This window comes from Protomyctophum bolini, assembly GCF_963924005.1.
Source record: "Protomyctophum bolini genome assembly, chromosome: 7".
NCBI classification, from domain to species: domain Eukaryota; kingdom Metazoa; phylum Chordata; class Actinopteri; order Myctophiformes; family Myctophidae; genus Protomyctophum; species Protomyctophum bolini.
In genome coordinates, this window is record NC_137868.1 from 11,176,426 (window position 1) to 11,191,842 (window position 15,417).

Sequence of the window (15,417 nt, forward strand, 5' to 3'; positions counted from 1 at the left end):
ACACTGGTAGCCTGTGATGAGAGCAGGGCACTGAGGGCAGCATCCTCCAGATGTAAACACACCTCTAGTAGCCTGTGATGAGAGCAGGGCACTGAGGGCAGCATCCTCCAGATGTAAACACACCTCTAGTAGCCTGTGATGAGAGCAGGGCACTGAGGGCAGCATCCTCCAGATGTAAACACACCTCTAGTAGCCTGTGATGAGAGCAGGGCACTGAGGGCAGCATCCTCCAGATGTAAACACACCTCTGGTAGCCTGTGATGAGAGCAGGGCAATGGGGGCACGGAGGGCAGCATCCTCCAGATGTCAGGCGAGGATGTAGGTCAGACAAGATAAGTCACATCCCTGTTGGTTTGGTGAATAACAGATTGATTTATTGATTATACTTTTAAGAGGTTTTTTTTAATGGCACGGTGGCAGATTTATCATTTATACAAAAAAGGATAACTCAAATAAGCCAAGGGCTTGTTTCCAATAAGGTTCTTTGTATTCAATTCATCAAGACATTTGAAGACAAATAATATCATATTCAGAAACATTATATAGGCTACAAGTCGTGATACAAAAGAAGTACAGTAAACAGTTGGGGAGTGGAGTCATTTATGGTGATAAGCTTAGACTTTTTAAGGGCGCACATCTCACTTGTGTATATAGTAAAATAATATGTACATAAAATTTAAACTGAGGGGTCAGAATTTGCAACTGAGGGTGCCAACTCTGGCACCCCCGTGGTGCCGGGCCTGAGTCGGTGAAGCGAACATTTATAGATAAATAAAGGTCTTTTGACTCTTTTACAGATACAGTATGAAGAAACTTCTTCCATCTTCCTCCCTTCACAAGAACAATGGTATGGGGGGTCGGGAGAGGGACACTGTTTGTGTGGTCTTCTGCTAGTGAAAATGACCAGAATCCAAGTGAAAGAGGGTTATGTTTATAGAAGATAAGACCCTTAAATGTGTTTAAACAGATATTCAGATCCAGACATTCCTTAGTCACTACACATAGGAACCCAGCTCACTGGCTTTTGTTGGTCCTAAAATAAGCAAATGGTGTAACCTAGCCTTATAGGCCTACTCCTAAAAGTAAGAAGAAAATACACATGCATCATTTGAAAATGTACAGTGAGGCCTATGTAGTATGTACCCTTATTGCGTAAATTTGAGATAAATACAAAATAGTATTTATATTTTAGATACAGGAAAATGCAAGTTTTGCTTCTTGCCCCCAAGATCATGTATTCATACTAGGGATAGTGTAAAACGACGCAGTACCTCTTCAATATGCTTGGTGGATCTGCGTGTTTTGCTTCAGCCAATCACATCGACGAAGCGTGCACTCCCAGTGTCCCTTGTTGCGTTCACACGGGCAGACGCAACGACGCGTTGCGAATTGATTTTGGAGCAGCAGCTATACATGCATGCAGCATTGCGTCTTTGCAACGTCATGTCGCTGGCTTCTATTGACAATGAATGGCAGACTGCATCTTTTACATTTGCCCGTGTACTGTGAACGCACCATCTCATCGCGTCACAGACGGCAGCAGCAGCAGAGTGTCATGGCTGCCTCCGTGCAGAGGCTTCAGAAGTGCGCCGTGTCGCCGACGGGGAAGCACACCGCCTCGGTTATCTTCCTGCACGGCTCAGGTGCTGCTCAGCAATAGCTTTTTAATATGAAACGTGTGATTATTTAGTGGGAAAAGTAGAAGTGTTTGTGTGTTGTTTGATGGTCTATCTAAACGGCTATACTACGACTTTTTGCAGAGGAGAGTGGGGACATGCAGGCATACATGTGTAACACATGTAGGCTACGTGTTGTGTACTCACTGTACTGTAACTGTACTGTACTGCTGCAGACAAGTGGGGATCATTATGTGGTCAGGTGGAGCTGTATTTAATATCTTGGAACAGTGGTTCTCGAACTCATGGAGCCCCATAATAACTCGAGTGGGTACTGTGTAGGCTACAAATGTCAACACACAGTGTACATGGTACACTTCAGAGAAGCCTGAAAAATGTTAAGCACGTGTCAAACAATATAGTCAAAACTGACACAAGATCTCTAGTAGATTATATGACTGACTGTAATCCACACCAAGCAAGGTTTATAAATAGGCTATCATTCTAACTCAGGAGATGCAGAGTCCTAAAACATGACTGTCATGATCATAGTCAATATGTATTTGGCTGTGGACCATATGCAATATTTGTGAGGTTGTAAATTTGTTTTAAATAGGCCGCTAGCTGATGCATTTAAACAGATTTTGATGCTACATTAACACATTCCCTCAAGAACCGTGGACGTCCCCGCATCCGCTTTGAGAACCACTGGACTAGAGTTGTCTACTAGTTTTTGAACATATTAGTGTTTATGGGACATGCCATGGTGGGAAGTAATAATAGCACTGGTTAGGGCTGAACATTGTAATATTAAAACTAAGCACCTTTTTGCTTAACAATATAAAATAAAACAACCAAGCAATCATAAACATTACAATTACAGCCAAATATATAACGACAACACTATCAGAGTTCTGGGGCTTAAAAAGGCCTCTCTGTAGAAATGTGTCTTTAATTTTGTTATTTTTGAGGGAACTATAGTAACCCTGAGGTCAAGAGGGGGTCTGTAATGTTGTGATATAACATAACATGAAGTGTCTTTCCCTGGTACAGTAGTAGCAGTTACACAGAGACCGTACACAATAGACAATACAGACATGTACAGATACAGCTTGCTCGTCCTTGGATCTGAGGCTAAAATATCATCTAATGATGGTCCGTGACTCAAATGCCGGGGAAAAAATGATATGAAAAAAATATACAGGTGTGTATATATATGAAAAACTACTGGAAAAGAGCGCTTCCAAACTTCAACACTTCAAAATCACCTGCAAGGAATTTCTTGACAGGAAGTAGCTCATAACATCTACAATGGATTTTACAATGAGATAGAAAGTGGATAATTCAAGCTTTTCGTACAGCTGCAATATTGGTCAGTTTGATGTTGTTTAATACAATCAGATTGGATGTATGGGCTGTCAATGGGAAATAGTTACCACCTTGCTGGCAGGATGGTTGCGGTCTCCATAATGGTCAATTGGTCAGACACTGCACATACAAGTTAATGCCGAAACATGCACCCACACAGATATAGATCAGAAACAGTATGCATTTTATTCATGAAGAATCTCATTGTGTGAGTATTTTGTAAAAGCTCAATAGTCATCGCCACAATATTGACACGGTATCTGACTATCTGTTCAAAATATAATGATATGTGGTGTTGTACATATCAGCCCGCCCCTAGCACTGGTCAAGTGGCCATCCATCCATCCTCTACTTCTAAACAAATCTCCTTTCCAACTTTAGGTGATACTGGACAGGGACTGCGAGCCTGGGTACGAGATGTTATTACCCCAGAATTGGCATTCTCTCATATACGAGTCATTTATCCCACTGCTCCAGCCAGGTAGGTTACTGTACATCTCACAACCTTCCATGTCTTGTTTTTCTAGCAGTGGTGGACTGTGTACTGTTACTTGTGTACTGTCATCTGTTATTTTATATATAAATACTTGACATGACTCACTCCACTACATTTCAAAGACAAATATTGTACTTTTGACACTTGACAGTTTAGGGAAAAGGTACATTATAAATAATAATTATAAATAATAATAATTATTATGGTGGTATTTGAATACAGCAATACATTGATATTAAAAAGAAAATGTACTTTGTAATATGTACTTTTGCATAGTGAACAATTTCTTAAGTTTGATGAAACTCAACTTGTTGACTCAAATACTGGGGTTGAGTAATTAAGCTACTTTGTCACAAATGTAATCATTAGACAAGTCTGCCAGTGCTTTCCACAAGATGTATGACTCTGTAAAAGACAATGTCTGCCTTTGTCTCAATCTCTCAGGCCATACACACCGATGCGAGGGGCACTGTCCACTGTGTGGTTCGATCGTCTCAAGATCTCGCAAGACTGTCCTGAGCACCTGGAGTCCGTAGATTCAATGTGCAGCAGCTTGGGGGCTGTGATTGAAGAAGAGCTCAAGGCTGGGGTGCCCAAACACAGGATGATCATCGGTACTTGTTTTCTCTGTCTGTATTGCACCACACTCTATTATTTAATTTTTTTTTTTTTAAGATAAGTTTTTGGCCTTTTGCATTTATTGATAGTTACAAGTGAAGATAGTCAGGAAAGAGGGAGAGACATACAGCAAAGGTCGTCATGAGTGGGACTCGAATACGCGATGTCAGGCCAGAGCCTATATGTGGCATGCGCCTGGACCACTAGGCCATTATTTCTATTGTGTAGACTCGGTAGCTAGCTCTGTAGCCATGTCACCTTTTTTAAATGTATTATTCAACTCTGCCTTTCTGCACACCCCAACCTCTTATTTTCTCTCTCATTTTTTCTCACAGTTGATCCTTGGCTCTGTTCTTCCATACTGCTTTTTTCCTTCTTATTCTTTTCCTCCCTATTACACTAACACATTCGCACGCATGCACGCACGCACACACACACACACACACACACACACACACACACACACACACACACACACACACACACTCTCTCTCTCTCTCTCATACACCTCAGTTCATCGTAGCTTTGGTGTTCTTAACTCCCACTATCACGATATAAAATGAAGTATGCAACTTATCAGGTTACCGTATCCTTTCATGTGCTGCCAATTACGAACAAAGGGGGGTTGGGGGGGGGGGGGGTGGGGGGGTATTTCAGGGAGATTCTCAGGTCCTGAAAAGCTTTTTCCTCAATATTGTGGTTATCAAGTTCGCATATAAATAACAATGAAATGGAACCGCGCGCGTCAAGTGTTGTAAACATTATGGCTGAACTTAGGTAAGAGTTCCCACAGGAAATAATGTGGGGGGGGGGGGGCATCATGCGTTTTAATGTCAGTGTAAAGACAGCAAATGATTGCCGTGCATGAAAGGGGAAACCGCTGGGAGCACTGGGAAAAGGGTTAACCTACAAGCCCCGAAATATATAAATATACAGAAATAGTTGAGAGGGGGAGTGAAAAAAAGGAGAGAAGGCTTGTGTGAAAGGCTTCAGTGTAGAGGGCCAGAAAAGCCCCTGAACTCAGCTCCAGAGAAAGTGATTCAAAAAACACATGCTCCTGGGAGACTGCTGAAATATTATCTTCCTAAATCATAACATTTTGTCATTAACTATAAATACTCATTGGAGTCACTCGGCATGCTGGAGAAAACGCACTGCTCCGTACCCAGAGTCCACTTCCCCGGGCTGACGGACTGACAAGTGCCAGAGCTTTCCATGGAAAAGTTTTTTTTTCTAGGGGGCCGGGATTGCGGGTTTGTGTGTGTGTGTGTTGATGTTTTTCTCTCTCTCTCTCTCTCTCTCTTTGGAGGCATCAGTCCACAGGAAACTGTCTAAAGCAGGGTTTCCCAAACATAGGGTCGCGACCCATATTGGGCCACAGACCCTTTTTTATATGAGTCGCCAGTACCTTTTTACTTTCATACAAGAAACAAAGAAATATTTATTTTTAAAGGAAATGGGAAAAGTCACAAAAAGTGTAATATTTCCTATCCTGAGGAGACACCCATTTTAAATATTTGGGAAGGCCTGGTGTAAAAGAAAGGTATCGCATACACACAGTGATTTTACACAACTTGGCTCAAACATATTGACACACATGCAGAGAACGTGTGTATTTGGGGGGCTTAGGTTCACTACAGCGATGATACAAAATCAGAGGGAAACCATTAAAGAAAGAAACAGAAATGTCAAATTCATACTTAGTCGTATGGCGGTGTCCCGTGCCAAGAATAGCAGATCTACAAGCTCATGCATTGTGTGAGCTTGCAAATAGTCTATTTTTTACACATGAGACGACATCATATGAATAAGTAAAAAAGTAAGTTAAGTAAAAAAAAGTTAAAAAAAAGTTAGTAAAATAAAGAAATGTAAAAAAACATGACGAAATGAATACATGTAATGTTTTTATTTTATTTTTTTATGACCAAAATTGAACTGAACTGAAGTATAAAGCAGGCTTAGGAATCCCATGGATGTCTGTACTTTTTCCTTTAATACACTGGTTTGAGCATGTGAGTTCCACCTTTCCTGTACCCCCACCTCTCTCTCTCTCTCTCCCCTCTGCCCCCTCTGACAGGATGATGGGTACTTGCACTCTTTCCCAGATGTACACAGTGTGCCCAGATCTACCCAGATGTGTAAGATTAAGGACAGACTCGTGAACGGGTGCCTGGTCCAAAAGGAACGAAAAAGCTGATGATGTGGAACTAAGGAGTCCTATTCATTTTAATGTTTTTTCTTTTCTTTTAAGGAAGAGAGAATTTTCCACGTCTGAGAACTTTTAAGTGCCACGAGTGAGCTACTGTATATATATATATATATATATATATATATATATTGTCGCTGTTGGGGCAGAAACGTCTTATCTCAATATTATCAATCAAAAGTAGCCGATCTACAAGCTTGAAATGCTGTGTGAAGTGACTCGTTTGGAGCTTGTAGATCTGCTACTTTTTCTTTTTATTTGAATCCTGAAAGTAACAGTTTTGGAAATATGAGGTTTCCACCAGAGATATGACGATATGGAGAATAATGTAGTTTACAGTCCTACCTCCTGTTTTGTCTCACACACAATGTAAACAAAATAAGCATTTTTTTAATTATTTTTGTATTCCATTCATCAAAGGGGGTTTCTCAATGGGCGGAGCCATGGCCCTCCATTTGGCGTGCCGGTATCACCCAGATGTCGCCGGAGTGTACGCTCTGTCCAGCTTCCTCAATAAGGATTCCATCGCTGTTCAGGTGAACCTCAAGCCCACACATAAACCATGCAGATTGCATGACATTTTGCTCGTACTTTTAGCCTAAATGTACCTCCGTGCTGTACATTTTTGGCTAATAAAGTATTCAATCAAAACTTCGATCCTCCACGTTGAAGGTGGTGTAAGTGATTCTTTTGTTTTGTTAAAAAGCTAAAGCCCTACAGTATATCCTGACTGTAATCATTGGCTGTTCAGTAAAAAAAATTGTTTCATCACTTCCAATTTCATGTGTTTATCCTGCATCCTGAATGAGTTCTCTCTCCTGATTGGATCAAATTGCCGTCCCGACGTGAATACGTATTTTCTGTTTACTAAAGAGAGGGAGAGATGTGGAGACGCCTGTTGCAGAATAAACACGCAGCAATTGTTCACTATCTAGGTCGGAGGACCACACCAACAAATAAGGATGTTTGATGAACTTTATTCATGAATCGAATTAATTAATCATTGAATTGAATTGAATCAATTATAACCAAGAACAGGGGGGGGGTAGAGGTTAGAGAGGGAGTAGTATGATAATTAGGGTGGGGGGAGGGGTGACAAAAATGAGAAAAGAGGGGGAACTGGGTTAGATGGGCCTTTTTTATAAGGGCGGTGGCTTGATAGGATGTGGAAGTAGCTGTACTGGAGGTGTGCTCCTTATTATTGATAGCAATATTGCCAACCGGATATAGATCTATTTTACGGTTATTTTAACAAATAAATATCACTTTTCTTTTATCTATTTGCAACTCTGAGAGGGTACATTTGGTTACTTGTACCCTCTCGGAGTTGGGGACAGAGTGGCATTCCGACGCACAGTCATTCCGACGCACAGTCATTCCGACTACGTGGCTTCCGCTTGTGGGACAGGGTTAGTTAGTAATGCGGTGAGGTTACGGAGCTAGCTGTGTGTGTGTGTGTGTGTGTGTGTGTGTGTGTGGATGGGTAGGTGGCCGGCTGGGTGGGTGCCTGCCTGGCTGGGTATGAGCACGAAAACAGCATGGTTGTTTTTCACCACCTGTGTGCAACCTAACACACACAAACACACGCACACATATTAACTGTATACATGATGACGTTCCTGGGGGTCTCGATGCCGATACTTTTTTACTTTTTTTAAGTACATTTTGAATTCCGGACTTTTACTTGTAATGGAGTACTTCTATATTGCAGTATTACTTGCAATGTAAAAAAATGTGAGTACTTTTTCCACCACTGGTAACGTGTTGTGTCCCCTCCCAGGCTGTGGAACAGAGGGTGGCCGCGGGCCAGTCGGTTCCGGAGCTGTTCCAGTGCCACGGGACCAAAGATGACCTGGTGCTCCACCAGTGGGGCGAGGACACGTGGTCAGCGCTACGGAGGGCTGGCATGGCCGCCACCTTCCACTCCATCCCTGGACTGTACCACCAGCTGTCCCGGCCCGAGATGGAGCTGCTCCGTTCCTGGATCCTCGCCAAGCTGCCCCTGGACGGACCCTAAAGGTCCCTGACCAATGACCGGTCCTCACAAGAACACATTCTACCTCCCTGGTATTTCGGCACCGTGGCTTTGTGAGCTTGGCAACAAACCTGTTTTTGAAGGGCGCTATAGCCCCTCCAGTGCATGGCTTTTTGAAGATTAAGTCATATGGCAGCCAAGTCTATGGGATTTGAAATGTTTCTTTATGCCACTCATGACGTCAATCGTTTGTAATCCAAGTCTATGGACCTTTGACGTGTGTTAGGGCATTCAATGACGACGTCATTTGGCCGAGGTAAATACAGTGGGCGCCCCTCACTTCACACGAGTGTGATTTTCCTCTCTTCTTTTGCTTTATATTACATGTTTTCGTGCTCAATTCACACACTCAAACACCTGCTGTATGGCTTGTGCTGACAAAACAGTCAAAGTGATGGATAAGCGCTTCAGGCCTTCTGAGCGCCAGCTCACAGTTCTGTGGGAACGGTGTGTGTGTCACGTCACCTCGTCGTCCTATAGGCTCGCAGCACAAGAGGCCCTTTGCCTTGAGAGTCAACACCCTGCACTGGAGAGAGCAGCGTTTGTCCAGCGTCAATCGGTCTAGTTTGGCACTCCTGTTTGGCCAGGGTTGAGAAACAGCTCTTTATCTCTGATGCTTCCTCTCTTTCTCTGCGAGTGTGTGTGCAGTGTATGTCCTTTTTTTATTTCAGAATCCATCATCAATTTGTTGTAAATGTGTTGAACATGTGTCTGGACAGAGGTCCGCACTGTTTGCTCAGTAGCACTGCTCCATAACACACATCGCTTCATTAATGGTTATTGGAAGGAAGTGGTTAGTGCCCCCCCCACACACACACACACACACACACACACTCACTCACTCACACACTCTCAGTTGTGTTGTTCTTGAAGTGGCCAGGATGTTCCCCTGTGAGAGCTTGTATAGAGCGGCTCCAGGCCAAGGTCACGGCACGGGGATTACGAGCGAGATGGAGCGACATGGTGCCAAAAATAATGAGAATCGTGACAATGATGGAAATGTCTTTAAGGCCTCTGTACGTAAGTTAAAGATCGTCTGTTAACGTTACGGCCCCCTGCGCTCCAGCGTTTTGTGTTGGTGTGTGTGTGTGTGTGTGTGTGTGTGTGTGTGTGTGTGTGTTTTCCTCTCTCTGGATGAAGCACTAAGAGAAAAAAAGCTGCCTCTAGTCTATACCGTATCCTACGCAGGCGGTACCTTGTTTGTTTGGAAAAGTGCCTGTGTGTGCACTCGCACTCGCATTCCTCGGCACGTGCCACGCCCCTATCCTAATTAACTTTAATGTATGCCCTAAGAGGCCGAGCAAGCGTGCGGGGGGGGGGGGGGGGGGGTTGTACAGTAGAGGAAGTAAGATAGGTGACTGAGGTCACGAAGGCTCTCCCAAGCCTTCCCAAAGTTCTCAGTCGCCACGACTGATGTCAGTCATTTGGAGTCTTCTATAGAAGTGCAGTCCTGCAGCAAAAAGCTTGTATAGATAGCCTATCTTCGGTTATTATTATTTCAGTCTTCCAGAAACCCCTAACGATCTCAGATATTTCATAACCGCATTTCTTCAACTGCAGGTTTAGCCGTGTGGCTATACCAAAAATCACCATTTTGCATTATTGTGTTAAGTGTGTAGGAAACTAGGGCGCTATAGTGTGAGTTGGCTCCTTTTCACGCTGTTTCACAACATTACATAATTAGGACTTGGCCTATGGCAAACATTTTTCAGTCGTGAGATTGTATTTAGCTTTAATCCATGCACCACCAATAGGAGGAGATGGAAGTCTCCTTTCCAGTGGTGCATGCGTGCATGTGCATAGCATACACGTTGGCCTCTGCAGCCGGCCTGCACTGCACTGTGCATCAAGTAACAAGAGTTAACCCTGCTGAGACAACATACAGTACGAGAACACAAAAACTGAACATAGTATCGAGCTGCAACAAAGTGTTTTTTTCTTCTTCTTTTGCTTCACGTCCATGGCTGTCCTCTGTCCAACACATAAACTGGAGGTCCAAAACACTTTGGCGGCGTACGCAGCTGCTTTTATAGTGCCAACGAGGCCATTTTGAATTGTCTTGGGATTTGACAACTTATGCAACATCCTGTCCTCGACATCAGCGAGGAAATATTAACCTCAAGCATCTGTTTTATCCCTACAGTATGTGTTGAACTTGACACTGACTATACTTTGCGCTCACAGGCCCTGCAAACTGCAGTGTGTGTGTGAGAGAATATCATCAAACAAATCGTCTTAAGAATATATATATTTTTTTTTCTTCACATTTTCTCTCTCCCCAAAGTCGGTCATGTGCTCTCTTTCTTTCTTCTCACCCCCATCTCACTTCCTCCCCCACCTCTATTTCTCCTGCAGGGAGGATGGAAACGTGAGTATCAGTTGAACTCTGATTAGGCAACAATGTTGAGATCATCTGGAGTGCTTTGGAGTGGTGCGGCCGAGGGAGGTTTAAGGGGAGGGGGGGTATGGGGTTATTCTGGCTGTGCAGAATATGGAGGTGGACCCCGGGATGGGGGGTGCATGCGAATGGGGGCCTTCGCATGTCGAGGTGGAGGGATAGGGGGAAGAAGGGAGGCGCGGCCAAAGCAAACAGACGGAGCTCCGAGTTTCGTTCTGGCCCCGATCACTGATTACTTCCAGCTATGTGTGAAAGAATGCTACTGTTGAGCGGCCAGCAGCAGCACCCCCACTGCACCCCCCGAATGTGAACCCCACACCCTCGCTCATGGACTGGCACACTCCCCCTGCCGCTCCTCTTCACCTCTCACTCGCTCTTTTCACGCCCCCACACCTCTTCTTTTCCTCGGTCTCTTCTCTCGACTCTCTCCCCTCTCTCACTCCCGTCATTTCTCTGTGTGTTGTTGAATGACTGCAGCGGAGCCCATGGGGTGTGTGTGTGTGTGTGGGGCCTCCAGGCGTTTTGTGATTTAATGGTGGGGAATAGATGTATAGTTAATGAAAGGGCTTCCTTGCGGTCTGCTCCTCCCTGTAGGTGAAATCAGGTGAGGAAGTGTGCATGTCAACAGCTCAAGAAATGACCCACCTTGTTATTTTCCAACAAGAAAATCGCGCTGGCTGCAACAGCACCCCTCCTCCTGTCAGTACTTGAATTCCCATGCACAACCTCCTGTTTATTTCATTTCAGCAATTATTTTATTGCCGGTTTTACAGTTTGACTGCAATTCCCAGGATGCCTGGCTCTTCTGACTCGAGAGTGCTTTCTGGCGATTCACGGCTCAGTAGGCCAGAGTTAATGATTGTCAATTTAGACTCCTTGGCCTCCTATATCACCATTGCCTTTTGCATCTTTATTCCATGGCAGATTTCCCTTCATGTACCCCACCACCCCGCCCCAGTACCCCACAGCACCCCACCCCATGTCCCACCCCACCCGAAGTGCGTCCCCTGTTGGTGCAGATGATAATCTGCTCCACGGCGCATGTGTCAGGGGGAAGGAATGCTAATCTGGAAGAGTCGCGGACTGCAAAGTCGGAGCTTTTTTGGCTGCCAGTTTTCCACTGCGCTGTACTTTCCATGTGGAACTGCTCCAGAGTGGCCAGGCTGCAGAAGGAATTCCCGGCCGAGGGAACCGAGGTGTTGACAGATTCCAGATCGCTCAACTGGCCAATCGCCCCACAACCACCCCCCCCCCCCCCCCCCCCATTAAAGGTCAGAACTTGATTAGATGATTTCAATGGCAGATCTTTCGCTAATCTATTTAGATCGCCGTCGATGCTCTTTCAGCTTGATACAGAGGTCTTGAAACTGCTGATATATTGAATTATTGATGTCATGTCTTAAAATTAAAAATTACATCAGATTTTCACATTTGTAACGGGAACCGCATTCACGGAATGCTTGTGTTATTGAGCATACTACCTCATGGGAACATGTCCTTTCAACTCACTCCAGCTATATTCAATTTCTTTCTCAAGATTTTGTTTTCATTTTCAGCTCAGTCCAAGTGGCCACAGTCTATTAGATCTGGTCCTGCAGAGCTTTGACTCTTAACTAAGGGAAAGCGTGTCCTATCTAGTTTTTATTATCATTTTAACAACCTGCTTTCCAGCAAACTGACATCCTGTCCCTGGCCCTCACTTTTCTACTGCTCACCCTGTCCACGTGCTCTCTACATCCTCGGAGCTGTGAGAACATCATTTGAGAAAGGCAGATTTCTTTTAAAAACGTTTCACAGGTTTAGCTCCTACTTTGCTGCACGAGGGACCAAAGGGCCAGGCGTCCAGGAGAGGGACTCGCAGCGTCTGTTCGTCCTCCAGCAGCCTTGGACGCCTCTTTTACAAGCGGCTGAACCTAAGCCTGGACGGGTCTGCAAACCGGTCCCTGACTCTGGGCTTTGGACTGGGACGTCACTGAGGCTGCAGCCAGACGTGATCTCCATCACCAGAACAGGGAGAACATGGGTAGGTTTTTATTCCCCCCAACCCCCCAGCTGTTTCCACGTGACACATGGTGAAGCCGCCCGTGCTGAACGTTTTCTAGGGGCTCTGTGCTATAATATGTGCCATACCTGTTTCCGCTTCTGTGTCCAATTTACCCATAGCTTCCCCCGGAACCCCCCGGTAAACCACTGGACTTAGATGACCCAGTATAGAGCCCTGGGGGGGTTTGGAGGGTTTAATCCGATACTGCACCAATCATGCAAAGCTAATTTGAAACTGCACCAGAACCGGAAATGGGTATGTAACGCCACCTTTGGGAAATCCGGGACTACATTTTATGAACCCTATTTGTTTGTAGGTTTCCACTCTCCTCTGTAGCATGCACCAATATCCTGCTAGGCCCCTGTAGGACACCTATAAGGAACCACTCATGATCTGACTGAGTATAGTCTGCAGCATAATAACCCACGACCTGCAGACCTCCCTGAAGTTCAAAGCAGGCCCTTCTTATTTTTCACTTTCGGTCTATAATGTCTTCCAAAAGGCATCAATAGCGAGGCTTAGCGAGGCAGACGTGAAAACATTTTGCCTCCTACTTCACCCCCAGGGCCAATACACAAGCACCGTTATGGAGCCAACTACCTGGCTCTGCTCCAGCACTACGCCCCCCTTTCCTTTAAACCAGGAGCCCCCCCTTATATCCAGTCTCCATGCCATCTCCGGGGCGCTTTTCCAACCAAAGATCATTAAGATGTTGTTTTAGCTGAGCTCATCAAAATTGTTGTAATTCAATTTGTCTTTTCCTGTTGCTAAATGGGGGGGAGGGGGAGGGGGGGGGGGGGGTTCACAGCCATTAACACGGCGTTAAGGCTTGATTCATACTTGGCTGGCGTGCAACGCGAAAATTGCAGATCTACAAGCTCACAGAGTGTTCCGCTGTGGCGTGTTTGCGAGCTTGTCGATCTGCTGCTGTTTGGTGTGCGACGCCAGCGTGCAACTAGGTATAACGACGCTTTTACAAGGCCTTAAACTCCTGCTCAGTACATTATGCATAAAGTTACACCAAATAAACATGCGAAGGTTATGGTTTGGCAGCGGTATAGCCGGCGTAACAGCAACAACACGATCCTCCAGAAGGTTTAGCCGGTTTACTATTTCAGAGAATCTCCATAAATGTGCCATCACACCTGGGTGTACATACTCCACTGTATTATGCACCCGCTTGAAGTTAATGGAGCCAGCCACACACTGTAGATTTTTAGTTTGCAGTGAAATAAGTGTTAGCTTCATGTCATTAAATTTTGCGCTCAAGTTTGTTTTGCTGACGTAAAAAAAAAAGAGGAAAGAAAATCCATCCCCAGGATGAATATTTTATACATATAAAATCTTTCCTGGCTATAGCATGTCGTATTTATAGAAATTGTTGAAATGAATGAGTCATTTCTGAACTCTTTTGACGGTTAAATCTGTAAAAGTTGCCAGTTCTGGCCCTTCCTGCTTATCGGACAATAATTTGACAGTAGCAGTGAAATGATGGCGGTGATGTCATTCTCGACTTTTGCTCACTTTATATTCAGGCCTGTCTTCTCTGTCTCTGTTGACCTGGCAAGAGTTGGACCTTTTCAACGAGAGAATAAAAAAAATAAAACCCTGCGAAAAGAAAAATGAATCGGTGAATTCCTTGCAGCAGATCAGAGTTTGGTCGGTCATGCAGGGGTGATGTCACCACTGGTGGTGCTGATGTCTGCCAGCATTAGTCATCCGGGTTTATTTTAGATGCCATGATGTCATCTTTGCCCTGTGAATCACGGTGACGTTGACCTTATGAGAGAGGAAGGACAGTGTCTATCAATGTGCTGGTGATGGTACTTGTTATTCCTTGTGTGTGTGTGTGTGCGGGGGGGGGTATTCAGTGTGTGTCTATAGAAGCGTGCTGCATGAGTAACATATTGTCTGTGTGCATGCACGGGCCAGTCGGACCTTGTTGCGAACAGTGTGACAGTGTGGTGTGTGTAGCGATAGGGTGAAGTGTATCGCCCACAGGTCTGTGTCCCACTCACAACAGGCTGCTGATAGGTTTTCCTGTGATTAGGAACGCAGCTGTTGGCGTCCGCCAGAGGAAGGAGGCCATGTTGACTCAGGGCCCGATGGGGCCCGACGTGTTTTCTTTCGCTTGTTTTCAGGGGGCCGGCGGGCAGCTGGAGCAGCGAGGGTGACAGAAACTCACTCCGTTTTCTCGGGGCTGTCCGGTCCTTTATTCGAGCTGGTTTGTGTCATCCCTGCCAGAGAAAACCTTCCTGAAGCGCAGAGTGGGGGCCCTGAAACCAAGGATAAACACCGTCCCCTCCAATCACAATACGCCCCTCCCTCCCACTGCTTATTTTGCAGAGGGATCGAATTCAAATTTTGTCCTATTAACATTTCAAAGCATGATCAAATCACAAAATACCGTGAGCGGCTGAGCGCTCCCGCCCACCCGCCCAGCCTCCTCCTCCTCCTCCTCCTCCTCCTCCTCCTCCTATAAGCGAAAATGGCTGCACCTTGTTTGAAAGTGAAACCGTGGAACCTGATCGCCGGAGGAAATCTAATTTCGTGTAGCTTTTTGTTCCCAATCTCCCCGCTCGTCTATTACCGTGATTCAATTTGGAGCTTTTCGGAGCGCCTTTGACATCACAGAG

At 45.1% G+C, this 15,417-nt stretch overlaps 1 protein-coding gene across 1 annotated transcript; it reads left to right on the forward strand.

Annotated features, from left to right (window-relative positions):
* Window positions 1–1,510: 1,510 nt before the first annotated feature.
* Window positions 1,511–8,942, forward strand: lyplal1 (lysophospholipase like 1). Its single transcript, XM_080769062.1, has 5 exons — window positions 1,511–1,643; window positions 3,366–3,465; window positions 3,925–4,094; window positions 6,725–6,840; window positions 8,085–8,942. The coding sequence occupies exons 1-5, from the start codon at window positions 1,556–1,558 to the stop codon at window positions 8,319–8,321; spliced, it is 711 nt and encodes a 236-aa protein (XP_080625188.1). The 5' UTR covers window positions 1,511–1,555; the 3' UTR covers window positions 8,322–8,942.
* Window positions 8,943–15,417: the final 6,475 nt, after the last annotated feature.

What these genes read in the sequence shown, in the direction of transcription:
- lyplal1 (XM_080769062.1), top strand. Translation starts at nt 1,556, where the DNA reads ATGGCTGCCTCCGTGCAGAGGCTTCAGAAGTGCGCCGTGTCGCCGACG. An exon ending in TATCTTCCTGCACGGCTCAG is followed by an intron (nt 1,644 to 3,365) that starts GTGCTGCTCAGC and finishes TTCCAACTTTAG; the next exon opens with GTGATACTGGACAGGGACTG. An exon ending in CAAACACAGGATGATCATCG is followed by an intron (nt 4,095 to 6,724) that starts GTACTTGTTTTC and finishes CATTCATCAAAG; the next exon opens with GGGGTTTCTCAATGGGCGGA.